Source organism: Corvus cornix, chromosome 10, assembly GCF_000738735.6.
Source record: "Corvus cornix cornix isolate S_Up_H32 chromosome 10, ASM73873v5, whole genome shotgun sequence".
Taxonomy (NCBI): domain Eukaryota; kingdom Metazoa; phylum Chordata; class Aves; order Passeriformes; family Corvidae; genus Corvus; species Corvus cornix.
The window spans coordinates 12,741,624-12,769,617 of record NC_046340.1 but is presented as its reverse complement, the minus strand read 5'-3'; the positions used below and the strand labels follow the sequence as shown (position 1 = coordinate 12,769,617).

Genomic DNA, 27,994 nt, shown 5'->3' with positions numbered 1-27,994 from the left:
GGGACATTGGCTCCTGCCAGGCCCCTCTGCTTGTGTGCCAGCCACCACTCTAGGGGATAGGTTCCATGTCCAACTCCACGACAGCCCTTTCTGTGGACCACCTCCTTCCCTCCGTCCTCCACACTGGATCCTTCTGGCAGCACAAAGAGCTCAGCACTGGAGGCACCAAGGGAAATCCTGGGCAGGCGAGTGGTACCATCATTGCGGGCAGCACCAGGGTCCTTTGTCCTTGTTCCGGCATCGTCTCTGCCCTGGCCTGCAGCCAGTGGCCCTGCCAGGCCTAGTGTGGGGCCTGGGGCCCCCCAAGCCCCCATGCTGGGGCAAAGCAGCTGATGGCTCTCAGGGCTCTGGCATGGCTGTTTCTCACACAGTGGCTCCTGCGCCTGGCGCTGCCAGCCCTTCCAGCTCACTGCCCCATGGTGCTGACGGTATCTGCCCGCTGAGAGGCCTGTGCCCCTGCAGCCCCAGGGCCATGTCTGCTGGAAGCTCACCAGCCAACGCCTCCAGTGGCTTTTTTGATGTCCCAGAACAGGCTGTGCAGGAAGTTCAGTGCATGGGTCCAGCTGGGAGCAAGGCAGTGCTGGTCCCTCGGGGGAATCCTGCCTGGACACGCCAGCTCTGTGTGGAGCTCACCACTTCCCCCAGCCCTGACCTGGCACTGCTGGTGCTTCCCAGTTGTGTGAGGGCTCAAAAGCAGCACTGCACTGCAATCCCAGTCCTGGCCCTCAGCCACCATGGAGTCAGGTCCTGCTGGCAAAGCGTCCAGGGTCTGCCCACAGCAAAGTGGGATGGGGACAAGGACCTGGTGCTCCCTGGGCAGGCAGTGGGTCCCACATGTAGCACAACACTGTAGTCCTGGGCAGGGAGCTCTCACAGCCTCTTTCCTGCTGGGGGCTGCCCTCCTCCCAGCCCCAGGCACCAAATTTTCTTACTCCTGGTCACCTCTGCCTTCTGCTGTTTCTTATGATACCAGGATGGCATCACCCCAGTGCTCTGTGCTCCCCCACCACAGGGACTCCCTGCTCTGCCTGCACCACACTGCCACAGCACAGGCCTCCAGGCACAACAGCCCCAGGACAGCCGAGGGCTGCCCGAGTGACAGCATGCCAGCAGGTCACAGGGACTGTCGGCACAGCCCCAGGCAGTGTCCCTCCACAGGCACACAGCCACTGTCCCTGCAGCGTGCCCTGGCCCAACGCTCAGCCAAGCACATGAGGAGGGAACTCCACAGATCTGATGGCCAGGAAAGTCCTCTGGCTCCCTCTGAAGCCATGGGCAGATCTTCCTCCAACTGCAGTGAGAGCCAGACATGGCTCCTCTCCATGGGGCTAACTGGGATGGTTCTGGCCTAGGAAGGCACTCAGCCCTGCCGCACACACACGTGTCTGAAGGACTTTATATAAAAACAACAGACGTTTCCGCACACGCACATGGGGCCGCGGGGGTGTCCCTGCCCACCCAGCGTGGGGGAAGCTGCTCCCAGCTACCCTTCCCCGGACACAATTCACATTTTCCACATATTAAAAACGTACCAAGCACAGACACACAGCACATGCCGCAGGGCTGGCACCGCCCAGCCGCACGTGTGGCCCTGGGTCCCACAGCGGGACGTCACAGTGAGTTGGGGCACGAGGGGTCTGCGGCTGCCCCCTCCTGCCCTCTGCATAGAGGGGGTCAGGGCCCAGCAGAGCTGGGGCCGCACCAGCAGCCTGAGCCAGGAACCGTGTCTATCCCTGCAGCAGGGACACTGGGCTGGAACCGTCCTGCAGGTCCCTGGAAGGCATGTGGCACCCCTCACACCCACAGCCACCAGTACCAAGATGATGCCCAGGGAGCCTGCGAGGGTTTAGACCCCACTGGCTGGTGGGTGCTGCTGCAGAGTGTGGGTGCCAGGCTCTGGGCATGCACACACAGACAACATGGACCCCAGCTGTGGTTCACGGTCCGGCGAGGCTCAGCAGAGCAGAGGAGGTCGTGGGTAAGGGCTTGGCTCTCATCCCCCTCACACCACTGAGTCCTGGATCTCGGAGCCCAGGCGCACCCGGGGTCTTTGGCAGGCGGGAGACACCTCCACGAAGCTGTCCCGGACATGGAGAGGTCTCTTCTCTGACTCAGAGAAGGTGCGTGGGGGTCCTGGGGGCTCATGCACGGGGGTACTGACAATGTAGTTGTCCTGCAGGGCCTGGTAGCCCTTGTGCTCAGGAGCCGTGCTAGGCAGGCTGCTGCCATTCAGGGGCAGACTCTCCACTGGCTTGCGGGGCGGCTTCTGGTGCCTGCCAGGGTCACTGGGCTCCAGCAAGGCCTTCATGCCGTCACGATGCCGGTGCAGGACAAAGAAGGCCAGCACGAGGACGGCAGCAGCAAAGAGCACACACATCACCAGGAACTCGGTCCAGTAGGTCTTGCCGTCCAGCCGTGCTGCAGCACTTCCCACCGCTGATGTGCTCCGGGATGTGCTGACTGTCTCCAGGGTGTCGCGGCCAGCAGCCACCTTCCTGCCAGAGTCTGGTGGCCCAAGGGCTGGCTCTTGCACGCCCACGCAGTAGCTGGCCATCAGCTTGCGGAATCCCTCCTCCAGTGACCAGCACTCATAGGTGCCTGCACGCTCTGGGCTGCCCACCAGAATGAGGGCCCCGTCAGGCAGCACCAGGTAGGAGGCGTTGACAGGTGCCCCGTCATGCAGCCAGCGCCGTGAGGCCAGGTTGGAGAGCAGCCGGCACGGCAGCGGCCGCACCGCATTGGGAGGCAGCTGGATCTGCTGGCATGGTGCACCTGAGGCTGCGGATAGAACCCATGGGGACATCAGGGAGGGGACCCCAGCTGTGGGCAGGGGGCTGATGGGAGTGTGGTGGAGCAGGAGTCTGGGGTGTGTGGGAGCCCCCGGGACACGTGCTCACACAGCAGCACCAGTGGGAGCTCACCTGGGGGCAGGAGGATGCGAGGACGGGGCTGGGAGGCATTGGCCAGCTGGCAGAGCCGCTCCGTGTCAGCATCCTCGATGTCCTGTGCCCAGAGCCTGGGAACAGAGTGAGGGCAGGGCAGTAGGGTGCTGTGAGGTGCAGGGGGATGGAAGAGGGTGCAGCACTTACTGTGGATGTGCCGGGGGATGTGGGGTGACCCTGCGGCAGGCACCCCGGCTCCAGGCGCAGAAGGGGTCCCGTGCCAGCACACATTCCCCACAGCTGCGGTACAGGCTGCAGTTGGCAAAGGGCACCTGGGCCACTGCTGTGTAGGTGGCTGCATAGACAAGGCCCTGCGGGAGGGGACATGCTGGGGTCAGCAGGGTGGGCTTCTGCACACCCCTGACTTCCCAGGTCTCTGTCCCCCAGCCCACAAACAGGACCTGCCCCAAGCAGGCTGAGCCCCCAGTGCCCCCCTTGCCCTGGCTCCTGCCTGGTCCTGGTCCAGCAGCAGCTGGAGAATGGGCTGCCCAGCAGGGAAGAGGCGGATCTCCTCAATGATGTGCACTCCGTGGTTCACCCGCACAGCTTTGTGCAGCCGCCCATCATCTGCAAACAGAGGGGCTGTGCTGAACAGGGCTGGGGTGCATGGTACACACCCTGCCCCGCCAGAGCCCGCCTGCACCCACCCGTGCCCAGGAAGAGGACATCATAGGTGCTGTGCAGGCCCTGCGCACGGTGCACGCCGATCTGCTGGTAGCGCCGGTGGCTCTGCAGCAGCAGGGGCTGGCTGCGCACAGGGCTGTCCATCAGGAAGTGGTCCTTGATAAAGTTCAGCACCCGATCTGGCATCTGCAGTGATGAATTGATCTTCAGGTGCCGTGTGTGGCTGGTGATGCACTGCAGGGAAAGGAAGGGGCTCAGCAGGGCCTGGGGAAGTGGGTGGGTACCATGCTGTGGCAGCCACTGGGACCAGGAGAGCAACGGGGGCAGTGCTGCACCCTGTGCTTAGGCAGGCGCCAAGGGACCACCTACCATGCCTGGCCGGGGCTCTGGCACAGGGCCGGTGTCTGTGTACCACTGCTGCGTTTCGCGGTTCACCTCCTTGTAGAGCCCACCAAAGGCACGCTGCACACTGCGCATGGGGAAGGCGCAGACGGCCGAGCTGCCCAGTCCACCCTTGTTCCTGGTGGGGAGAGGCAGAGCCCACGGCAAGATCAGGCCCTGGCTCTGACGAGCCCCCCATGCTGCCCTGGGTCCCCACCACTCACCACTGCGAGGTGAAGACACCGTAGAAGAGTGTCTCCCTCCAGTGCAGCTCGCCCGGGGTGAGCACAAAGATGTCCTGCAGCACGTTGAAGGGGAACCCGTCCTCAGGGTGTGAGCAGAGCAGCTGTGCCTTCAGGAAGGTTGTCCACCGCCGCTGCAGCACGCGCTCCCCGCCCTGGTCCCCCTGCACAGCACAGTAGGTCAGGGTGCGATGCCATGGCCATAGCCGCAGGGAACCCCACGGGCTGAGTGAATGGAGCAGGGGTCCAGGCACCAAGGGCTGGAGATATGCAGGATGGTACCACATCCCCCCCCGCCCCAGAAGTGAGTCACACCCCAGGCACAGCCCCCACACAGCCCTGCTGCCTTATGCCTACCTTGCATACACGTGCAATGCGGGAGACGATGGTGTTCTCAAAATAGTCAAACTCCTTCCCGGTCTCACTGAAGAAGAAGTAGACCTTGTCGTCGTCGCCCTCGGGGTTGCCAGCAGGGAGGCTCTCCCGCAGGTAGGCTGAGCCCACGAACGCTGGGTCTGGGGGCACAAGGACCCTCAGCACCACTGGCCCCATCCCTCACCTCCCACCCCTTGGGGGAGAGGGACCCCAACCAGCCGTGCCAGCCCCGGCACTCACCTTGCAGCCAATTGAGAGAGTTCTCGGTCTTGAGGGCAATGCGACTCTCCTGGCTGCGGGAGATGGTCGGCTCATTGCCCTGGAAGTTGCTGACGGTCCCGGCGTAGAGCTCGCCGTCTGCCAAAGACATATTCCCGCTGGGACCTGCCATGCGCCACCAGCACGAGCCTGCTTCCTGCTGGGGTCTGTGATAGCCTGGCCTTGGCTCAGCTTGGCCGGGCAGACGCAGGGAGGGGGAGGCACAGGAAGGAGGGCAAAGGTCCCAGGGCACTGCAGGGAGGGTGAGGGTTCCAGGGTGGCACAGAGGCAGTGCAAGGAGGAAGGGCAAGGGTCCCAGGGTGTTGTGCCTTACCGACCATGACAGCTGTGGAGCGGTACTCAGGGTCAAAGGGGCAGCGTCCCTTCCCGTCCTCCAATACCACCTTCCCCGATGCGTCCCGCTCCAGGCTGAAGTGCTGCACGTTCTGCAGCAGGATGAGGCTGTAGCACTTGTCCCAGTGCCAAGGACCCCACTGAAGGGTCCTGATGGCATAGGGGGACCTGCAGGGGATCCTGTTCCTGTACTCACAATGTAGGCGCAAGCCGGGCTAAAGGCGCAGGTCCCACAGGTGTACAGGTGGGTGCTGTTCAGCTGCAGCAGCAGCTTGATGTAGTTGTGACAGTCCCTCTGTGGGGGTCAGAGGACCCAACTCAGCCCTTGGCTCAGCTGTCTCACCCACACCCACCCCACACAGGGCACTGCCCACTCCCACCACAGCCCCCGATGCCTGCTGGCAATGGGGCTCACCTGGGGGTCCTTGCCTTTGAACACACACTGCCTCTTCTTCTCCTCATCTGCACTCCACAGCAGCTGTGGAGAAGCGACAGTCACTGGGAGCCCCCCCATCCCTGGCTGGTCCACGGACACACTCCTTCGGCTCGTTCATAGCAACCACATCCTCCCCACCTCAAACATCCTGCTCTGGGGCAGTTGCTCCTGAATGCGTGATGGCTCACACAGACCCAAAATGCTGACGGGGAGGGCATCCCCTGCACTCCAGCTAGTTGGGTGCCCCCTCCCTCCCCAAGGGCAGCCCAGCCCATCCCTGGGCTCACCCTACGAACTGGGGAGCTGGGCTGAAAGTTGCTGGTGTTGAGGGTGAGGAGCAGTTCCCGCGCCCCCAGGTAGAGGGTCCCACCGTCCGGGCTCAGCAGGAGGGCCGTGTAGTTGGACACACCAGGTGCCTCAAAGCGCCGCACTACTCTCTCGGCTGAGTCTGTGGGGCAAGAGCGACAGGCATCAGCCTCGTGCTGGCGCCTGACCCCCAGGACCCTGCACCATGGCTGCTCCTTGCCCCTCTGCCCAGCACCTTGGCCATGCCACCCACCCGGAGCAGCCAGGGCCAGATCCGGCTCTGCCCACACTGCCAGACACGTGTGTCACCACACACTGCAGTGAACTGCACAGGGCCGCAGTAGTGCCCAAGGGCACCCACGAGGCACAGCTGTGTCCAGGCCCCGAGGACGCCACAACAGCCTTGCCTAGCACTGGGGCAGCTGCCCAGCCACGTCCAGCCCTAGAGCTCAACCCTGCAGCATGGGAAGCTCAGCCCAGCCTAGGCCCACAGGGACCCCAACCTCACCGCGGGGGGAGGTGAGTGCCGGGAGTATCTTCCTGCCCCAGCCCGAAGGGCTCAGCCTCTGCCAGAGACAGGGTTCAGCCCAGTGCTGCAGGTGCTGGATGCGGGGCTCAGCCTGGTGCTGTCCACACCGGCCCGCAGGGCTCAGCCCATGCTGGACACGGGGCAGTGGCCATGCTGAGTCAGGGAGCGCCTGTCCTGTCCCATCCCATCCCGTCCTGTCCCGCGTGGGTGGCCTGGCCCCGGAAGCCCTTCCTCTCCTCCCGCTGCTCTGAATCAGATGGGCCTGGCTGAGTGAATGGGACACGTAGGGCTGACTCACACTGCCAACTCCCTGACCCCTGATACTCTGGGGACTCCCTGACCTCCCTCAACCCCCTGCTTGCTCCCAGAGTCCTGCCAGGATAACCCCGGAGCTCCTGCCAGGCCATGACTGGTGAGAATCAGTGTGAGGGCTCAAGGACCTGTGGGGCAATGGTGCTGTGGGGTGGGACCCCGTGGCTCTCACCTCCCATCGCTCCAGAAACCCCAGATGCCTCTAGATGGGCAGCATCTCCCCCACTCCGAGGGGCTCAGGTGGCCCAAGCACCACCCCAGCTCTCCCACAGTGGTGCAGAAAGGAAGAAGCCAACAGCCCAGGGCATCCTTCTGTGAGGGGTCCTGCATGCCAGTGGCAGGGTAATGCCGCCCGTGGTGGGCATGGCAGCGGAGGGGCAGTGGGGCCCCTGCGCCTTGCAGTGCTGTGCCAGCATGGGGAGCTAGCTGCTGGTGTGGCTGCCAAGGGACCTGTCAGGACAAGACCTGCTTCTTCCAGACAAACCTGCTGCAGGCACATCCAGTGCTCCCAGGGGAGCAGCTCCCAGCTCCTCCCTCCCACCAACCGCAGCCCCACAAGGCCGCGCTCCACGGGAGCCACCACCGGGCACACACTGGCCACTGGCCCGTGCTCCCTGCCCAGCTCCTCCCGCATCGCTGGGGTCCAGGCTGGGATCCCCAGGGACTGCCCGTGGCTGCAGCCCCACAGCTCCCACAGCTTTACAGGTGTGCAGAGTGCGGGGCAGAACCGGTCTGTGCAGGCAGGGCCAGGCAGCGTGGCTCAACACGGCATAGCACAGCATGGCATGATGCCGAGCTGGTTGTCTCACTGGATCCCAGCCTCCTGTCCAGCTCAGCAGGTCCCACATCTGCTGGTGCCACCACGGCCGTGGCCAGCGGTCATGGGAGCATGTGGTGGGGCCACATCTATACCAGTGAGCTGCAGCATGCTGAGCCAGGGAGTGCTCCCAGCTGCCCAAACCATGGCACTCTCCCAGGCCACCCAGCACAGGATGGGATGGGCTTTGCTGGCCAGCAGCAGCTGGATCCAGCCACCTTCTGGCAGCACAGCCGTGGCTAGCTCCCCCACATGGCACAGCTGCCAGGGCTGAGGCCAAGCAGCACGCCCCACTGCTCGCTAACCCTGTGCCAGCTGCTGGGGGGATCTGCAGGGCAGGAGGGGACTGCAACCAGGCCCCCCACTCGTTACAGCTCTGTCCTGGCCCAGCACCGTCCTAGATGCCCTTCCCTGGCTCCTGCCCAGTGCAGCCCCCAGCACTTTGGGGCCATGCAGCTGACAGGTGGTTGCAGCGGGGCTCAGAGCTGTCCAGAACCGAGCACTGCACAGTAAGGGGCTGTGGCGTGTCCCCCACCCCAGGGACATACTGAGCAGGGAGGGAACCCACGGGGAGAGTCCCCCGGCCGGCTCAGCCCACCCCATCTTGTACCGAACACGGCTGCCACCACTGCCCTGCTTGCGGAGGCACAAGTACCCCTGAGTGCCCCAGACACACCCACCCTCGGTGTCGGTCTGGACACAGGGTGCGTGTCCCTACACCCCGCAGCATCCCCGAGGCTCTGCCCCAGCCCTTGCTCCACGTCCCGCGGACAGAGGGTTCCCCGTGTCCTGGGGAGCTGGCGGGGCTGTGCAGCCTCGGCAGTGTCACACGGCGTTTCCACGCGGTGTAGAGAGCCCGGGGGGACGCGGGACGCTCCGCCGCCCCGGGGGAGACGCCAGCCGGAGCCCTCGGCGGGGCCTGACTCTCTTCCCCGGTGCCAGGGGACCCTCACCCACCGAAGGTCGGCGGACACTCACCGTAGGGCAGGCTGACCCGCGGGGACAGGCTCCGGAGCCGCCGAGAGCAGCAGCGCCGCCAGGACCGGCAGCACTGGCTGCGCCGCCATCCCGGACCGAGCCGCGGGGCTCCGCCGCGGCCGCGAAGCCGCCCGGGCGCTGCAGACCTGCGGGGAGAGTAGGGGCTCAGCGGCTTGGTACGGCACGGCCCGGCCCCGCCGCCCGCCCAGCGCCGCCCCGCCCGCCCGCCGCTCGGCCACCGGGCGTAGCAGCCACGGTCGGAGCCCCGCCCGGCCGGACCGAACCGAACCGGACCGAGCCTTACTGATCTGTCCCCGAGCCGTACCCAGTCGTTCCCCGGCCGTACCGATCCGCTCCAGCTGCCCCAGCCCCGCCGGTGCCCCGGGCGGGGTGGGCTGCTCGGAAGAGGAGGCGGACGGTTCCCCGCCGGTACCGCCCCCACCCCGCCCCAGCGGGACCCGGCCTCAGCCCCCGCCCAGCGGCCGTCACGGTCCGGAGGGGACGGGGCTTTGTCCCCGGCAGCTGGGGACTCCCTGCAACCTCCTCCATCCCCGCGGCAGGGATCCCGTGGAGAGGGGGCCGGGGGGTTCCAGGAGGGGCTGGCTGGGAGTATATCATGCTGTCGCCGGAAAGACTGTCCCGGGTGTGTCTTACTGTCCTGGGAACAGCTCGGCCCCATGGCTGCTACCAGAGCCACCCCCTAGTCCCTCAGCGGTGCCCCATGGGCACTCTGCTGGGGCTGGGGGCTCTGGCCAGCACAGCCCAGCGCTCCCTGCCCTCCCCTCGGGAGCGATGGGGTACCACGGGGTGCCTGTGCCTGCCCCACCACGGGCAGACCTGGCTGGCACCGGTGTCCCCACAGGTAGCACTCGGCACGGGCGACACATCCCTGCCAGCCCCTGTGCCCGTCCCAGGGGTCCCGGTGTGGCCATGCTGCCGAGCAAGTAGTGCTGGGCAAGATCCTCTGCCTGGCCTTTGGTGGGCTCTGTCCCTGGCCAGGGTGTGGGGAGGGCTCACAGCCCCCACAGCCCTCAGAACACTGCCCACCCAGCCAGCAGCTCCCACGCAACTGTTATTAATGACAACTCCTTATATCACCATGGCAACGGGGACAGAGAGGACAGAGGGATGGGGTCCAGGGATTCCCCTGCAGTAGGCAGCTCTCCTGGGGCCAGGGTACCCAGTGCTGCCCTCCCAGTGTGGGGCAGAGCTTCCCATGTCCTTCTTGGTCAGTCCCAGCCCTGGACCCCAATGGTGGGACCCGCTGAGAAGACCCCACCCAGGAGAAATGTTCCCCACACTCCCGGGACAACTGTATCCACACTCCTTAGATGTCTGTGCCCACACTCTTGGGACAGCTGTGCCCATACTCCCCCACTCTTCCCGCTTGGCACTGCTGGATGGTGCCCGCTCACAGGCCATACCTGATGTCCAGGGGCTGGGGCTCTGGGGTGCCCCTCTGCCCCAACTCGACCTTGCTCCCTTCCTGTCCCCACAGCTCCCGCTGCTCTTGACGGAGCCCGACGTTCCTTCCCAGGCCTGGGACAGTCCCACAGCTCCACCCCAGCCTTATCAGCACCCTTTGCCCGGGAAGTGGCACAGGACAGGACAGGACTCCACGTCACCCTGAACGGGGTGGGAGCAGACACTCACCCTGCAGCCATAGCTCCCTATCCCATGCCACCTCATGGCATCTTGGGGGGCTCCAGGGACCTGGTTGTCACCTGTGCATGGCCATGGTAGTGTTGTGTCAGCACCCTGGTGTGATGGCACGCAGTGAGGACGAGAGCCCCTGTGGGGAGGGCAGCTTCTCTGGGGTGAGCAGGGAGGGCAGGAGCAGGAGGGAAGGGACAGGCAGGGAGGAAAAGAAGGGCAGGAGCAGGCAGGGAGGAAGGCCAGGAACAGGCAGCAGAACCAGGCCGGAGCCTGTGCCTTTAAGCACTACTCCAGTGCTGCTGGCAGCCAGGGCTGTTTACGCCAAACTCCCATTTATCTCCTGTCCTGCCCACGCAGCTGCCAGCGGGGCAGCGCCGGGGGCACCCGCAGCACCCTGCCCCGCTCTGCACTCGCGCAGGCCTGTGCGTGCCCCACGCCCTGCTGCAGGCATTGGCACGCACCAGTGCGGCGGCTGTGCCACCCTCCCCGCCCGCTGCCGGCAATGGGGAAACCTCTCTGGGTGTCTGGGCAGCACCAAAACCTGTGGCCTGGGGTCAGCAGGCAGGCAGGGAAGTGGTTTCTGCACCAAATTCCCACACCAGTGCCCGCCACCCTGTTCCGACTGGCAGTGGGTGCCTGGGAACGTGGTGATGGAATGGTGCTGCTGCTGTCTGCAGAGCGGGGACAGGGCTGCGTGTGCCTCGACGCTGCTGCTACTGCTGCCCACGAGCTCCCACATTCCTCTGCAGCCAGCCCCAGCATGGCTGGCAGCACGGGAATGGCCCCTGCTCAGAGACCTGCAACCGGCTTGCACACAGCCCACACGCCCGGGCTCTCCCCACCTTCCAGGGCTCACACGCACGCCCCCGGCTCGGCTGGCTGCTGGGAGCTGCCAGACAGCAGCCGGCAGTGCCTCCTCTCAGCCATGCACACGCACGGTGTGTGAGCACACATGCACGCACACCTGCAGAGCGCGGCTGCGGGCCCTGCACAGTCACACCGATGCTCCAGCCCCAGCTGCTCAGCGCCGGCTGCTCGGAGATTGCGGGTCTCACCGGAGCAGGGATACCCAGCCGCATGGCCGCAGCTGGAGCACACGGCTCCGCTTTGCTGCGTCCTGACAGCCTCCTGGGAGGGGCCTCAAGCAGGACGAGGGGCTGGGGGAGCCTCTGGCCTGACAGGGCTCCCCACGGGGCCCCGGAGCATCCCCCTTTCCATGTGCACCAGCTGTTACACCCTGCCTGAGCCAAGGGCCTCCCACGGGGCCAACCTGGGCTGCCCCCCTACCTCTCTGGCCCGCTGTGAGCTCAGACCCTACTGCCAGAACCTCCTGGCTGCGGTGCCGGTGCTGTCTGATGGTGGCACACAGCCAGCTCCCCACTGCCCCAGAGCACCCCCTTTGCCCTGGCAGGACGCTGCGGGGGACCTGCACCCAGGGCACTGGGTACCCCACAACACATGCCTGTCTCATTGCTCCCGTCACTCCTGCACGATGGCAGACTCAGTTCAGAGGACCACAGGGTATCCCTACAGTCCACCTGGTCCCCTGGGATGCCAGCACCTGCCTGCACCCCACACTGCTCGCACCCCCACACTGCCTGCCTGAGGGGCTACAGGAAACACGGGGTGCTGCCCTGGACCCCCACTCCTTGTTTGGCAGCCCTAGTACAGGACAGGGAAGAGCCAGCAGAAACCCCAGCCAGTGAGCACCATTGGGGGGCAGTGAGGTGGTGGGCTCCAAGCATAGGCATGTCAGCTCCCTGGAGTGCAGGAATGAGGGGGTCCAGGCTCAGGGATGGGTGCCCCCTTCCCAGCCAGTCCTGACTCTGCAAAGCCCAAACCAGCACTGGTCTCTTCAGCCCCATGGCACTCTCGGTCCTGTGGCACTCTCACTACCCTTGCCCCAGTGCTCCCTGGGGTCAGAGGGGGTGCCAGCCCCCTAAGCAGCTGCAGTCCCAGCCAGAGCAGGCACTGAGGCCCAAGGGGTGACCCAAAAGCCCATGGGACCCCAACCCTCCCTGCACCCCAAGACCAGGGGCTGCCTGGGCACCAACACCTCCTCAGGTGCTGTGGCCACATGTCTGGGACACACAGCACATGTGCACCCCCCAGGTATCCAGGGCACATCACACACGTGGGACACGCCACACACACGCATGTCCGAGTCCTGAGCGTGCATCAGCATGCCTCCCCGTGAGCAGCCTGTGACGCCTGTCTTGAGCACCATGTGTGCGCTTCCGCACCCTCGGCCGAGCCCTGGCGTACGCACAGCCAGCACATGTAAACACACGCAGAGAGGTCACGGGGTGTTCACGCCCTGGGCGGCAAACACAGGTCTGGGAACAGGCTGTGGGAATGGCCCCCGGTGTGCCTGCAGCCTGCACACGCACACAGAGCTCACACGCTTGCACACGCACACACACGCGTACACAGGCACACGCAAACTCTCGCAGGCACACCCAGGCGCACACACACACGGCCACACACCGATGCACACGCGCTGTCACACACACGCACGTTCCCACATCCACCCGCACCCCCGGCCCCTCCGCAAAGCCCCGCGCACGTGTCCCTCGGGGACCCCCGTGCACGTGCACACGCCTCCCCTCGCACAGCTCTGTGCACGCACCCCGCGCACCCGCCCGTGCACGCCCCTTGCACACGCACGCCCCTTGCACGCTCACTCCTCTCACACGCATCCCGTGCCCGGTGCCCCCCCGCTGCTCACCCGCTCGGCGACTCCGAGGCGCGGCAGGAGCCGCCGGCAGCGGGGGCGGCTCCGGGGTGTTTCCCCCCCCCCCGCCGGCGTTGCGGGGCGGCGCGGGGGCGGCTCCGGAGGGCTCCGCCCGCAGCACAACAAAGGGCCGGCCCGCCCCTCCCGGCCCCGCCCCGGCCCGCCCCGGCCCCGCCACCGCGCCGGGGGCCCCGGGGGAGCGAGGGCTGGGGGCGGCTGCTCCTGGCTGGGGAGTCATCCCCACTGCTGGGGGCGGGAACTGGAGGCGCCTGTCTCTGCCCCGCCGTGGTTTCTGCGATAGTACCGGCCTTGATGGGGTCATGCTGGTGTGCCCAGGACTGCGTGCACAGTCCTGTGCACACTGAGGGGCTTCCAACACCGGGAGGCTATTGGGGAGCATGGTTTGGGGGGCAGCACCCACTGGGGGTCCCTGGTAGCAGGGGTGACCATGGGGGCACCTGGTGCGCACGGCCCCAGGCATCATGGTGAGATCCTTGTGGTGATAACCAGCTTAGGGAGTTTTGGGGTAATTCAGGGGTCTGGGTACCTCACAGTGACATGTGGCTCTGTGGGGTTCAGGGATACCATGGCCATGGGCGTCCCCACAGTGGCACACTCGGAGCTGGTGGCTGGCAGCTGGGCGTCAGCAGTACCCAGAGCTGCTGGGATCATGGGTACTGAAACACCGCTGTGCTGGGCAGGCAGGAGTCTCCAGAGGGGTCCCAGGCAGGGTCATGCTGGCAGCCCCAGGAGGTCGGACGGTTGCTGAAGGGGAGACACAGCCCCCCCTCCAGCCTGCAGGCCAGCAGCTCTGGGCGGTGCTGCGGCTTCTTGCATTTGAGGGCAGCACAATGAAACACGGCCCCTGTCAGCCCTTTGGTGCCCCCTCCACGGGCAGACGCAGGCTGCCTGCGGGCAGCAGGGAACACATGGAGCCCCCCCGCCATGTCCTTGTTCATGCTCTGGCTGGGTCCCAAACCTGCGGGACTCATCACTCCCTGAGGTCCCGGCCCCACAGCCAGCCCTGCCAGCACTCTGGTCTCCCCAGGACGGCCACGCTGGGGACGCTGGAGTGGCACAGCAGGGAGGGTGGCTGGGCTGCAGCCAGGGATGAACGGGCGGTGCCTTTTGTTTGGGCCCTTCCCTGGGCCTCTGCCACATGGCCACTCTTGTCCTCTCCTCGCGGGGGGACTGCCGCCGCGCTGGCCTAACCTCGTCCTGCCAGCGCTGCGGTCACTGGGCGGCTCCAACCGCGGGGCCAGGGCAAGGGCAGCCAGGGGGGCAGCTGGGGCGGCAGCCAGGCAGCCCCTGAGCAGTGCTGGCATATGGCTGCAGGGCTACTGGCAGGACGGGGTGCCACGGGGTGGGCGGTGGGAGCAGGGACACCCAGGACCCCGGACCACTGCTGACCCCCCCGCCGCTGCGGTCCTGCGGCTCCTGCTCTGGTTAATGTTAAAGCCAGGCAGACGTCAACGACTGCCGCAGCTCCCCCAGCCCCTTCGCCAGGGACTGCCAGCTCCAGGGCTGTTTTTCCTCCTGGAGCAGGATCTGCCCGTCCCATGTGGCTAAAAAAAGCCATCGGCTTGGCTGGGACAGCAGGACAACAAATTCCCAGCCTGAGCAGCCTCCTGGCACCCCTGGCACACTCCATGCACCTTCTCGGGGTGCCCCTGGTGTGCATCACCCCCCATTGTCGTTGTCGCCGTCGTTCTCCTCCTTCTCCTCCTCCCCACACGGAGGCCAGGCAAGGTGAAGGTCTCTGGTGAAACAGTGGCAGTTGCCCTTGTCCTGCTGGATCCAGCTGCCGAGTCACGCGCCAGCCATGAGCAGGGACGCCGGCTTCCATGTAGGGACAGGCTATGTCTGCATTCCCCAGCCCCAGTGTACCCCCCGATTTCACACGGGGTTTTGCAGTCGGGTTTGGTCCCAGTTCTACGAGGGTTTTTACAGCTGGGTTTGATCCTGAGGAAGTGTGATGCTGGTTTCACCAGGGATTTTGCAAATGGGTCTGGTCCCAGGGGGTGGGGCCATTCCCAGTTCCACGAGGGATTTTAAACGTGGGTCTGATCCCCAGGTTTCATTCCCGGTCCCATGCAGGGTTTTGCAGCTGGATCTGGTCCCAGGGGGGCTTTGTTCCCTGTTCCACGAGGGGATTTACAACCGGATCAGGTCCTGGGGGAGTTTGGTCCCTGATCCCTGTGGGGTTTGGCAACTGAGTCAGGTTCCGTGGGGGGTTGGTCCCGATCCCACGCAGAGTTTTACAGCTAGATCTGGTCCTGGGGGGCCCGGTCCCGATTCCACACGCGATTTTAGAGCCGGGTTTGATCCCGGGTGGGTTTGGTCCTGGTTCCACGTGGGGTTTGACCGCCTATCCGCAACCCCGATGTACCCAGGGATGCAGCATCCCTCTGATGGGAATGGGGACCGCAGCGGATCGCGGCCACTCTGTGCTTTGGCGTTGGGGCGGGATGCAGCAATGGCCCGAGCCCCACCGCGGGACCCCGCGCGGGCCCCTCCAGAGCCCTCGCGGGGCCCCACGGGGGGGCCGGGGCTCTGTCCCGCCCCGGGGCGGAGAGAACCGCGCCCCCGTGTCCGCCCCGTCGTGTCCGCCCACGCCATGGCCGCCCGTTACCTCCGCGCTGCCCCGGCGCTCAGCCGCCTGTCCCGCTGCCCGCTCCCCGCCGCCGGCGTGGAGCAGCGCCGGCACTGTGAGTGGGGAACCTTGGGGGGCTCTGGGGGGAGACCCCCGTGTCCTCGGGGCTGCGCACGCCACGAGGGGGGTGTGCTCCAGACCCACGGGGGGGGGCGGCTCGGATTCTTTTCGGGGCGGTGTCTGAAATTGGATCCGGACTCACTCTTACTGACGGTCCGCGGGGATTTGCGGACCCACGCCGCGTTTTATAGCTAGGTCTGATCCTGGGGCGTTTGGTCCCGGTTCCACGTGGCGTTTTGCACTCCAGCTCGTACCTGCTCTGAACCTAGGGGGGGTGGTTCGTTCAAGGTCCCGGACCAACGCGAGATTTTGCTCCCCAGGAGGGTTCACTCCTACTCCCAGTGCCATGCAGAGTTTTGCTGCCTGGCAGTGCTCCGGTCCCACTCAGAAGGGGTCACCTCTGCTCTGGGTACCACGTGGGGTTTTACAGCCTGATCCACAGACAAGTTTGGCACCCAGGTTTAGTCCTGGTCCAGGATCCACACAGGGATTTGCACCCTGGTTTGTGCCTGGGTCTCGCCCCAGGGGACTGCACCTGCTCCTTATTCTGGTCCCGTTCTTGATCTGACTGAGGCATTGCAGCCTGGCTTGCATGCAGGTCCCACTCTGAGAGAAATGTGTCTCTATTCTTGTCCCCCTCACATAGCAGATTTTACACTCTGACCCCCACTCCAGCAGTATTGGCCCCAGTAACTGGCCCAGACCCCAGCGGGGAGCTTGCACCTGACCTGTACCTGTCCCTGAGCCAGGGTGGCACCACACCTGGCAGGACAGAGCCCACAGGATGCCCTGGCCCCATACAAGGGTGTGGAGCTGTGGGACCAGGGGTGCACCCCAACATGCCCCTACACTGCTCTCCAGATGCCGACAAGCGGATCAAGGTGGCAAACCCGGTGGTGGAGATGGACGGAGATGAGATGACACGAATCATCTGGGCCTTCATTAAGGAGAAGGTGATGGGGTCCTGCCCCAGGAATGGGCGGGTGTGCCACAAGTGGAGCTGGGGGGGTTGTACAGGGAACAGGTGATCCCTACGCTGCTCTCTGTCTGTCCCTCCCACCTCTGTCCCTCTGTCTGCAGGAAGCAGGTGCTAAAATCGGCACAACTACCAGAAAGACCTTTAAGTGAGGTGGTCCTGGGCAGCGGGAGCTGTCCCACACAGGGAGGCCTATTCAAGGCGGGGGGGATCATCCTGGCCAGCAGGAACATCTTGGCCAGGGGGACCATCTTGGGCAGGCAGCCAGGCTGGGCCAGGCTGGGTGCCAGGGCTGGCCATGCCATGGTGCTGGTCCCAAGAGCCTGCACTGTCCCCCCACTCTGACACTCTCCTGGCCCCTCAGCTCATCCTGCCCAACGTGGATGTCCAGCTAAAATACTTTGACCTGGGGCTGCCACACCGGGACAAGACAGATGACCAGGTCACCATTGACTCAGCGCTGGCCACCCAGAAGTACAGCGTGGCTGTCAAGTGTGCCACCATCACGCCCGATGAAGCCAGGGTGGAAGGTGGGCAGGGGCAAGGGGCCGAGCTCCCACTGCAGCGGGGGATGCTGGCAGCTCCATGGGGTGCTGAGCCTCCTGTCTGTGCACAGCCCCTTGGGGTCAGCGGTGCCTTCCCACTGCCAGCTCAGGTTTCTGGTGGGTTGGGGACTGTACCATTCCCAGTGTTGTGCCCCTCTCCCCACCCTGGGGGGGCTCATGGGTGGTGTGGGGACCCCATGGGGGACTGGGGACACACTGACCTCTGCCCCGTGCCAGTCATGATCTCATGCTGGCTGTCCCTCCCCTTGACCAGCCTTGCAGCAGGGTCTGGCAGCAGCCCGTGGCACAGTGGAGCTGGGTGCTGGCAGGGGCCATGTACTTCAGGGGGACTGGGGGGTCATTCAGGAGTCCCACCTCTGCATGCCCCACAGAGTTCAAGCTGAAGAAGATGTGGAAGAGCCCCAATGGCACCATCCGAAACATCCTGGGGGGGACGGTGTTCCGGGAGCCCATCATCTGCAAGAACATTCCTCGTCTGGTGCCCGGCTGGACTAAGCCCATCACCATTGGCCGCCATGCCCACGGTGACCAGGTGAGCCAGTGCAGGGACCAGTAGCGTGTGGCTGGCCAGCAGCTCCCTCAGTCCCTGCCTGACGCTCTGCCTGGCCCCCCACAGTACAAAGCCACCGACTTTGTCGTGAGCAAGTCTGGGACGTTCAAGATGGTTTTCACGCCGAAGGACGGCAGCGGGTCCAAGGAGTGGGAGGTGTTCAACTTCCCCGGCGGCGGCGTGGGCATGGGCATGTACAACACGGACGAGGTACTGGTGGGGCTCAAGGGGTCCCTGCAGGGCAGTGTGCCTTGCCACCCTGGGGGAGATGCCAGGCTGAGGGATGGGCCCATAAGCTTCACATGCTTCCCTTGCAGTCCATCTCTGGCTTTGCGCACAGCTGCTTCCAGTATGCTGTCCAGAAGAAGTGGCCGCTCTACATGAGCACTAAGAACACCATCCTCAAGGCCTACGACGGGCGCTTCAAGGACATCTTCCAGGAGATCTTCGATAAGTATGGACCTGGGGGGAAATCTGGGCTGTTGAGGGGGCTGTCCTGGGGGCGCTGGCAGTGAGACCCACCTGGGGTGAGCATGGCTGACCCCTGGCCTGGGCTCCCAGGCATTACAAGACGGAGTTTGACAAGCTAAAGATCTGGTACGAGCACCGGCTCATCGACGACATGGTTGCCCAGATGTTGAAATCCTCCGGCGGCTTTGTCTGGGCCTGCAAGAACTACGACGGGGATGTCCAGTCCGACATCCTGGCCCAAGGTGGGGCAGCATAGGGTGCAGTGCACTCCGCATCATCACCCCTGGGAGCTGTCCTGACCCCTGTCCCACCGCAGGGTTCGGCTCCCTGGGGTTGATGACCTCTGTCCTGGTGTGTCCGGATGGGAAGACCATCGAGGCTGAGGCTGCCCATGGCACTGTCACCCGCCACTACCGGGAGCACCAGAAGGTGGGCGTGCTCTTCCAGTGTGAGCTGCCTGTGCTGGGTTGCCCACAGCACGGTGCCCACACCAGACAGCTGACCACACTCTCTGTGCAGGGACGACCGACCAGCACCAACCCCATTGCCAGCATCTTCGCCTGGACGCGTGGCCTGGAGCACCGGGGCAAGCTGGACAGTAACCCTGACCTCGTCAAGTGAGCAGGGTGGGGTGGGGATCCCCAGGTGAGGGTCCCTGCCAGCAGCTGCTCTGGTCGCAGTTGTGGCAGGGCCCGGGGCGGCAGCCGTGCTGGAGCCACAGTGCTGCCGTCCCCAGGTTTGCGCAGACACTGGAGAAGGTTTGTGTGGACACAGTGGAGAGCGGGACGATGACAAAAGACCTTGCTGGCTGCATCCACGGCCTTCCCAAGTAAGGGTGGCTCTCAGGGCAGAGCACGGGGGCAGCCACCTGCACCAGGGCAAGATGGCTGCATGGGTGACCATGAGGGTGGAATAACCCTGTGGCGTGGCCACAAGAACAGCATAGTGACCACAAGGACGGGCTGGTCCTGCAGGGCAGCCACAAGGGTAGGAAAGTGACCAGGAGCTGGCTGTGCACAGTGGCCACAGGCAGCTACTGGGCTCTGGACAGTCCCTAGGGACGCGGGGTGGCTATTTACAGCTGATAGATTGGGCAGGGGCCACATCCTGGACTCATCCCGGATGTGGTGCCTGTGGGAGGTGGGCAGGGACCCCCACCAGTCCTCCTCTGTCTCCCCAGTGTGAAGCTGAATGAGCACTTTGTGAACACCACTGACTTCCTCGATGCCATCAAGAACAACCTGGACAAGGCTCTGGGCAAGAAATAGGGGACAGCCTCCCTGTCTCTGGGATGGATGAGGCTGGGAGGGGCCCAGTGCCCCCCCAGCTCCCCAACACAGCTCAGGAACAGTTGAATAATTTTTCTAATGTTTTCTTAGGAGTGTTTTTCAAGCCTTTGTAGCAGGGGTGTGTAGGGCTGGGGGTGGGGGGGTGCGTTTGTCCTGATTCATGTACCCCATAACCGTGTGGTGCCATTAAATGTCTCCCCAGCCACAGCACATCATACGGCACAGCTTTACAATGCAGGCACGAGGGGCAGCCAGACCCCTCAGCTCAGCCTTGCCAGCCTGGGGGGGCCATGCACTCCAGCATTTTGACATTGGCCTGAAGGTAGCATATGGGGGTCCACAGCCCTGCCATGCTGAGGAGGGGTTGGGGCTGCCCAAGGCTGTGGCCATCTCCATCCTGCCCCAAGGCTGGATGACAGTGGGGGGGAAAAAGGTGGGTGCAGGGGTAGTAGGCACACTGCCTTGTGGGGGAATGAGTGGTGCCACACCCAAAACCACCCCAGGGCTTTTGGGGATGGGGCAGATGGTGCTCAGCCTCAGGGAACACAGAGACTGACAGAAAGCGTAGGGTGTGTGTGGGGTCAGCATGGCTGTCCCAGGCCCTGTGCCCTGGCTAGTCCCCAGGTCCTGATGCCTGCCAGGACCCTACCCAACTCTGGGCACACTTGGGGGGCAATGCTGCGGGTGCTGCGAGTCCTCTGCCCCACAGCAGGGAGAGTGAAGAGCCCAGAGAGTGGTGCCAGGCTCAGCACTGCCCCAGCTGCTTCCCTGCCAAATCCCTGGGCATGGAGGAGGCAAACCCCCACCTCACCGTCTGCCCCAGTGAGAGCCTTTTCCTCAAGCCCCAGAGCAGTTGGGGGGCAAGGAGGGGTTGCCACTTCCTTAGTGGGGGGCTCTGCCCAGGACCCTGCTCTGGTCCTCAGCCCCTCACAACCCCCTTTCCCCACACAGACCACACAGCTTACACGGGTTTACAAAGCACATTGGTTGAAGGGAACTGAACTCAGTGAAAAGATAAATCCAACCACGCGGCACATCTGAAAAAAATAAATTACTTTCAAAATACCATCATTTGCTGGGGCTGGGCTGGGTTTGCCTCCCCCGGATCCACTGCTGGCTGCAGCTCCAGACCCGGAGCTGTGGGCGCTGACTGCGCCCTGAGCTTCTACGAAAATACTCTGTTCTGCATCCCAGGGCCTGACACAGGGAGCCCCGGGGTGAGTGCGGAATGCAAACCCACCTCCTCATGTGGGCAGGGGCTTCTGCCCATCAGGGGGAACCCCTGTGCAGCCGAGGGGGGGACCCAGGAGGTAGAATAATTAGTGATGCTCATCATCTTGCTCCACAGCAGCCCCTTCCATCCTTACTCATTCAGTGATCTGCTGGGACATGCCTCCCCTACCTGCAGCTTCAAGTCACCAGGTGCAGGGTGCAGGCAGGGACAGGGGGGCAGCAACAGAGCCAAGGCAGGTGCAGCAAAGGCTTCTGGACATCCCTGTGTTCCCCAAGCCCAGTGGAAGCCATCCCTCCAACTCTGGGGGGGCCTGGCTGGGTGCTGCAGCCCCTCTTAACCCCACCAAGCCCCCACAGCCCCACCAGCCTTGGCTACAACATGTTGTAGTAGGCCATCTCCTTCATGGCCTGCTCGGCCAGCGTGTGCTCGTCTGGGGGGTTGCCCACAGCCCCGTAGCCATAAGAGTTCTCCTCCTCGAAGTCCTCCATCTCCTGCTGGCCATCCAGCTCGGCGTGGTCAGCCCCAGCCAGCTCCATCATGGCATCTAGGAGTCAGCACAAGGACACGGAGTGATGGACCTGTGGGGACCACAGCTCCCCCCTCCCTGGGTTTGGAGCCCAAAACTCCCTGGGAGCCACAGCCCTGCTCGATGTGGGCTGCTTGTGGGGGTAGCCCTTGGGTGAGAAGGCATGAACTTGCCACAGCCACCACGGCACAGCCCAGCTCCCAGTGCTATGGGCACTGCTGGGGGCAGTCACGATGCCCAGTCCGCGCCAGGGACCCACCTTGGCTGTCCAGGCTGATGTCCATCACCCCATGCTTGACCTTCATGTGCCGGCTGAGGTTGCCCTTCAGGTTGAACTTGCTGGAGCAGTAGGGACACTTGAAGGGCTTGCTGCCAGCATGCAGGTGCATGTGTCCCAGCAGGTTGTACATGCGGTTGAAGGACTTGCCGCAGACCTGCCGGCAGCGTGCCCACGGTCAGCCCCCAGAGCTGCCAAAGGCTCTGCAGCGCAGTCCTGGCCCCCAGGGTCCCCTGTGGCTCCCACCAAGAGTAATGGGGCTGCTCCCCTCCTGGAGTCCCCTGTGGCTCCTGCCAAGAATAATGGGGCTCCCTCCCACCTCCCACTCTGTGGGGGGGGGGGGGGCTTGGGGGTGCAGTGTTGATGCTGTTGGAAGTTCCAGAGCATCCAGCACTGGTCAGAGAGAGGCACTGGTTGTCATTTCAGCAGCAGCAATGCTCCCATCACAGCTTGGGGCAGATATTCCATGCCCAAGCGAGCAGGGGAGGCATCACAAAGCCACTTCCATGCCCAAGGGCCCAGCCTGGCCAGATTCCTGGGGGCATAGCACAGCCGGACCTGTGCTGCCCCATCCCCAGCTCCATCAGCCCCCCAGTCCCGCTGGTACCTTGCACTTGAACGGCTTCACCGGTGAGTGCACAATCATGTGGGTCTTGAGCGTCTGCTTCTGCACAAAGGTCTTGAAGCAAATGTGGCACTGGTAGGGCCGGACACTGGTGTGGATCAGCATGTGCCGCTTCATGTTGGCCTGGAGCGTGAACTCCCGCCCGCACACCTCGCACTTGAACTCCTTCACGCCCTGCCAGGGGTGGGAGAGCTGTGGGCCGGGAAGGAGCTTGGGCAGACCCCCAGGCACTGGGGACACACAAGTGGTGCCAAGAATGGAGAAGGGACCCCATGGGCAACGGATGGGCTCCTTCTGCTGAGCACAGCACGGAGCATATCTGACAGCCCAGCCACATGCAGGGGCTGTGGGCAGGGGCTGGACAGGCTCTGTAAGCACAGCTGAGTGCCAGCTTTGCTCTGGGGCTCAGCCCAATTGCTCCCCATTAAAGAGCCCCTGGAAAAGGGCAAACACCCACATACAGCCTGCCCAGAGGGGCTGTGAGAGCCCCTGGACAGGACCCCCCAGGTTACCCTGCAGCAGGTCTAAAACTCCCTCCCTGAGGAAGGGAACCCCCAGAAGGGCAGGGGCTGGGTCCCAGGGACCCCCTCACTGCATGTCAGTGACCCCAGCTAATGCCAGCCACAGGTGCTACTGCCCACCTGCACCACCCACCTCCTCCCAAGACTGGGGGCACTGGACCACTCCTCTCCGCCAGCACCCACATCCAGCGCTGGCACATCTCCTCTGGGCACGATGAGGGCAGCACCCCAGAGGACCCTTAGCCCCTACCTTGTGCGTGAGCGAGTGCTGCTTGAGGTGGTGGATCTGGCTGAACTCCATCCCACACTCGGTGCAGACAAAGGGCCGGACATTCTGGTGCTTCAGCATGTGGTTCTGCAGCTGGCTGCGGTAGTGGAAGGACTTGCTGCACTCCAGGCACTGGTAGAGTGTGGGGCCCTGGTGCGTGGCCAGGTGCCGCTTCAGCTGGGTGAGCGTGGAGAAGTCCAGCCCGCACTCCACGCACACGTGGCAGCGCCCACTCTCGTGCTTCACCTCATGCGCCTTCAGCTCGCTGGGGTAGGCGAAGCCGCGGCCACAGAAGCGGCAGCTGTAGGGCTTGATGTCGGTGTGCAGCAGCATGTGCCGCTTCAGGTGGCTGGTCTGAGTGAAGGCTTTGCTGCACACCCCGCACTTGTGGGGCCGTGTGCCCTGGTGGGTCAGCAGGTGGGTCTGCAGGTGGCTGGGCTGCTTGAACAGCTTGTTGCAGTGTGGGCACGAGTGGGGCTTGATGCCGTTGTGGCCCAGGATGTGGGTCACCAGGTTGTACTTGGAGGTGTAGGACTTCTCGCACATGCGGCACTGCCAGCGCTTCTGGCGGTCCCCTGCCTCCACCAGGTAGGAGTCATCGATCTGCACGTTGATGTCCAGCCGGTCCAGCTGCGCCTTCCTGCTGTGCTCACTGGTGCCGCCGGCCGCCTCCAGCTCCCCCGGCTCCTGCCAGCCACAGCCCTGCTCACTCTTCACCTGCTCAGGGGATGCTGGCACAGGGGCCTCTGCTTCACCAGGGGATGGGGCGCCCTCCTCGAAGGTGCCCACGGTTTGTGGGGCCCCCACAGTGCTGCTGGCCAGGTCACTGCCCCTGTGCCGGCGCTCGGTGCCCTCCAGCTCCCGATGCCGGCGCAGGTGCCGCAGGCGTCGGGGCTTCCTGCTGAAGGTGCCCAGGTCGATCATCTTCATGGCACCGCTCTGCACCGCCGACTCTGGGGGCTGGGGCGGATGGCCATGCTGCCCCTCGCCTTCCTCGTCCCCAGGGATGGACGCATTGTATGGTGGCTCAGCCTCCACCTCTGCCTTCTCACTCTTGACCTTGGGCACCAGCCTCACAGGCGGCCTCTTCCTCCTCCGGGCATGCTTCTCCAGGGAGGATTCTGCCTCCAGGGTGTCTTCATCCTGCCCATCCCCAGGCACCTGCTCCTCACCCTCAGGCTCCCCAGGCTCCATGGTGCCATTGTCCAGTTGCTCCCCAGCCAGCCCCGGGAAGAAGCCAGTAGGGGTGATGGTGGCCCCGAGCAGCTCATTATCGGACACCAGGCCCAGGACCGCAGCCTGTGCCAGGGACAGCACCACCACCGCGTCCGTCTGCGTCCCGCACTCGCTGAACCGATTCATCTCTTGCCGCCGGCCTATGCTGTCATGGCTGAGGAGGGAGAGACACGGCTTTGAGCCCCTGGCACCCACCAACACAGACACTGTGCCGCAGGGGCTCATTCCAGCCATCACTTCTTTCCTTAGTGAACCCCCAACTGACACGGGTGATGCCAGTGTGGGTCCCCAGCACCACACACCCCAGGATGCGGGGATGGAGTGGCTCCAGGGGTTTCCGCTGTAGGGAAGAGCAGGGAAGCTTGGATCAGTGTCCACTGTCAGCCTCTCTGAATGGGCTATTAGTTCCTGGGGCTGGGGTTTGGCCGCTTGCGTGCCCTCAAGCTCCTAGGAGTGACTCCAGGGAACAAGTGCCCAAACAGTTTGGGAACTGGTCACAGCTGAGTGTGGCTCTGACCTCTGGCAGGAGCAGCAACAGCACAGGGAGCATGAGGGACAGGGCCCAGACCCACCAGGACCATCGGGGCACAGCCTGCCCAGCAGTGGGCCTAGGCACAGGCAGAGGCTGTGCTGGGCTCAGCACTGGTGGCTGGCACACTCAGCTTGGGGGTCCCAGCACCACCACAGCATCCTCCCCCTGCCAGCAGACAGTGAGGACAGGCAGGGATGAGCCTGGAGAGCTGCCGCTTCCTCCTGCTGAAGGAGTGTTCTCCTAAATACAATTATTCCTGCAGCTACAACAAAGAAATTCTGCGGGGGAGGTAAAAAAGGGATAAATTCTGAGCCAGATCCTGTCACAGTCCCAGGAGAACCTGCCCAACATGAGGAGATCGTGGGATGAATCTCCACTTTGGAGCAGGGAAACCCCACAGTGCCTGGGCATCATCCCTGCAGCCAGGTCAGCTGCAGGGACATGGAGCATGGCCGGGGACATCGGCCTCTCTGTGCTGCGGGCAGCTGCCGGCTCCTGCCGATCCCCGCACGGCCCCAGCTGTCCCCTCATGCCAGCGCCGTGCACACCCGAACACCAGCCACAGCACATGGGATGGGACAGGGAAGAGGGTGGGATGATGAGGAAGGTGAAGAACCAGTGCGAGGAAAGACAGAGAAGGGGAGCAACACCAACCGCAGGGGCTTGGCAGCTCGCAGACATCTGGGGTACGGGGACCCTCTTCGGTTCCCTCCCATCTGCTGGGCCACCACGGGGCTGGGACTGGCCACAGCACTGGTGACTCTTGGCCCAGGGTCAGACACACCCGGTGAGGGGACCCTGCCCAGGCTTGAGCTGCCAGGGGGATGCTGTGGGGGCAGGCAGGAGGAAGGTCTCAGCCAAGTACCCCCGTCTGCCCGGGCACCCCTTCCCCTGCCCGGGCACCCCGGAGAGCCAGTGGGCAGGGATCAGGGGCCGGAGGGACAGGAATGGAGGGGAGGGGCGAATTCAGGCTGCAGGGAGGAGACAGAGAGGAAGAGGATGGGGGTGGGAGAAGCAGGAGAAGGAAGGGGATGAGGGGGGGACTAGTGCGGAGGCAGCGAAACAAAGCAAGGAGTGGGGGAGGGCGGTGGCGGGAAGAGGAGGAGGGCTGGGAGGAAGAAAGGGATCAGTCAGGGAGGTGGCTGCTGGCGTGCACTGAACAGCCCCGGGGCCGTACCCCGCCAGCTGGAACCCCCTTTCCCGTGGGGCTCCATGGGGCCCCTGAGCTGCCCACTGCAGGCAGAAGGGACATGGGAGAGGGGACCCAGCTGCTCTGCCCACGTCCCCAGCACGGCAGAGGGGTCGGTGCCCCCCCCAGCACGGTGCTGGGTCTCTGCCCCCCAAAACAAGCACCACGAGACAAGGCGGCTGCAAGACCAACGCACTCACGTGTTCCCCAGTTACAAGCACCCCAAACCAGGGGCTTTTAGGGGAAAGTAAATGTGGATTCCTACTCTGGGCACTGGGAAAGGGAATGAGCTCTCCCTCCTCAGCAGGAAAACCAAAGCCTTGTGCTGCACAAACCTCTCTGCACTTGTCTCCACTGGACACACGAGCCCTGGGACACGGTATAGAAGATTTGCTGTGCGAGGCCACGGCGCTCCGGAGCTGCAGCTGCACAAACAGCACACAGGGAAGCAGGAACAGGGCAGAGGCAGCTGTTTCACTTCCCGCTCTCACTTCCCTGTTCACGCCTCGGGACTTGCCAAGGCAGCTGGAAACACCGTTTCCCAATACACTGGCAAGTGAGGCGGGGTCATGTATTTCAGCTCCCCCAGGAAACTCCCAGCACCCCGGAGTGCAGAGCACTGCCAGCACCTCCATGCTCCGCGGGAGCTGCTTCCAGCCTTGTCCAAGCAGCCGGGGCAGAGGCCCCGGGCCCATTGCCGTGATGGAGCGCAGTCCTGCCACAGCCACTCCCCCTGGGAGCAGGACAATGCCCAGGGCTGGAGCATGCAGAGCTCCCGAACACTGTGCAGGGACTCCTGTCCCAGTGCAGATCTCAGCAGTGACACAAGCACATCCCCCAGCTCCTCCTCAGCCTAGACCTCCAGACCTGTGGCTGCACACGCAGGCATTCACCCACCAAGCTCAGGGTTCCTCTCCAGTGCTGCTGCTGGGAACCAAACCCTCCTACAGGCCTTAATAACCTTTAGTTTTCAAGTCCAGCCCTTTGGGCCAGGCTCGGGTCCCTCCAGCTCCTTTCCCGATGCAGACTCTCACCTGCCCATCCTTTTCCCACGTGGGGCATTGCACAGACACACTTGCCGATGTCCCCTCTGCCAGTGGCAAGTGCCGAGCTCCAGTCCACTCATCCATCTCTCCCCTCTCCAGCACCACAGGATGGATGCACCTGGGGCCAGCAGTGGTGGCTGCTGTCCCTGATCCTTTGGGGTTGTGAAATTTGGGTTTCTTTCATCATTTCTCCTCCCACTCCAAGGTTTCCTTTTGGTGCAATCTCTCCTCCCATCTTTCCCAACACAACTGGGAAGATCCAGGCTCTGCCCTGGCACATCCTGCAGACCCTGCCTTCCCTTGTCCTAGCTGCCCCTCTCAGAGCCTCCACCAGCTCCTCACTCACCACCTGGTCACTTAAAGTAGGGTTTTTTCATGGCTTTCACTTCTTTGTGCTATTTTATCTCTATTTCCCTCTCTTGTTCCATGATTAGCCCCCCAAATACTTCTCACTGGGTCCCTGTGGCAGCAGCATCTGCACAACAGGCTCTCCACTCCCAGCACATTCCTTGCTGGATTCCAGATTTTCCAGCCACCAGGCTAAGAGCTGTGTCTGTGGACACGTTTCCCTTCCCTTTGCTGTTTTACCTCCCTTGGTTTCACCCACCTGCCCAATCACTCGTGCCAACACCTCACCTGGTCCTTTAGCCAGCGCTACCACTCTAGAGATAGGAGCCTGGTAAATCCTCAGTCGAGCAGCATGAAAATGTTACATCTGGTCCACAGAAGCCTCACCTTTGCACCCACAGGTTTGCCTGTAACACCTGGGACCCAAAAGGGTCTGAGCTAAAGGAGTACCCACACCCTCAGAGCCATCCAAGCCACAGCCCCACAGGAGCAGCTCTGGGAGGGACCACGGCCCCAGCTGCCCTAAGAGCCTCCACTGAGGCATTAGTGACCAATGACCCTTGTTTTCCACCTGGCTCCATTCCCGGCTCCTCTCACCAGCCCAGAGGCAAGCAGCAATCACCAGCTCTCACCCAAGCACTCCTGCAGGGAAGGGAAACCCAGGCACCCAAAATTCAAAGGGT

General features: G+C 63.9%; 3 protein-coding genes across 5 annotated transcripts; 1 reads left to right on the top strand and 2 right to left on the bottom strand.

The window, feature by feature from the left end:
* Nucleotides 1-1,378: 1,378 nt before the first annotated feature.
* On the bottom strand, nucleotides 1,379-9,248 carry SEMA4B (semaphorin 4B). Its single transcript, XM_039557455.1, is given in 16 exon segments — nucleotides 1,379-2,778; nucleotides 2,922-3,016; nucleotides 3,090-3,253; nucleotides 3,394-3,509; nucleotides 3,590-3,800; nucleotides 3,936-4,086; nucleotides 4,172-4,353; nucleotides 4,547-4,704; nucleotides 4,805-4,921; nucleotides 5,157-5,268; nucleotides 5,373-5,471; nucleotides 5,592-5,654; nucleotides 5,900-6,060; nucleotides 8,555-8,576; nucleotides 8,578-8,700; nucleotides 8,880-9,248. Coding segments are annotated over 16 exon segments (2,904 nt in total). The 5' UTR covers nucleotides 9,234-9,248; the 3' UTR covers nucleotides 1,379-2,002.
* A 6,288-nt stretch (nucleotides 9,249-15,536) lies between these two features.
* On the top strand, nucleotides 15,537-19,719 carry IDH2 (isocitrate dehydrogenase (NADP(+)) 2). The gene is made up of 11 exons (XM_039557470.1): nucleotides 15,537-15,652; nucleotides 16,519-16,610; nucleotides 16,998-17,163; nucleotides 17,571-17,731; nucleotides 17,816-17,959; nucleotides 18,067-18,203; nucleotides 18,311-18,462; nucleotides 18,537-18,649; nucleotides 18,740-18,837; nucleotides 18,957-19,049; nucleotides 19,401-19,719. The coding sequence occupies exons 1-11, from the start codon at nucleotides 15,562-15,564 to the stop codon at nucleotides 19,486-19,488; spliced, it is 1,335 nt and encodes a 444-aa protein (XP_039413404.1). The 5' UTR covers nucleotides 15,537-15,561; the 3' UTR covers nucleotides 19,489-19,719.
* A 754-nt stretch (nucleotides 19,720-20,473) lies between these two features.
* Nucleotides 20,474-27,994, bottom strand: ZNF710 (zinc finger protein 710). 3 transcript variants are annotated; one of them, XM_039557461.1, is made up of 5 exons: nucleotides 26,952-27,994; nucleotides 22,826-24,350; nucleotides 22,154-22,345; nucleotides 21,529-21,703; nucleotides 20,474-21,287 (listed from the first exon to the last, which is right to left on the bottom strand). In XM_039557461.1, exons 1-5 carry the CDS (start codon nucleotides 27,041-27,043, stop codon nucleotides 21,115-21,117), a joined length of 2,157 nt encoding a protein of 718 aa, XP_039413395.1. In that variant the 5' UTR covers nucleotides 27,044-27,994; the 3' UTR covers nucleotides 20,474-21,114. The 3 variants fall into 3 exon arrangements, with proteins under 3 accessions (XP_039413395.1, XP_039413396.1, XP_039413397.1); XM_039557462.1 differs by having other exon boundaries at nucleotides 22,943-24,350; nucleotides 26,952-27,990; XM_039557463.1 differs by lacking the exon at nucleotides 26,952-27,994 and adding an exon at nucleotides 26,253-26,920.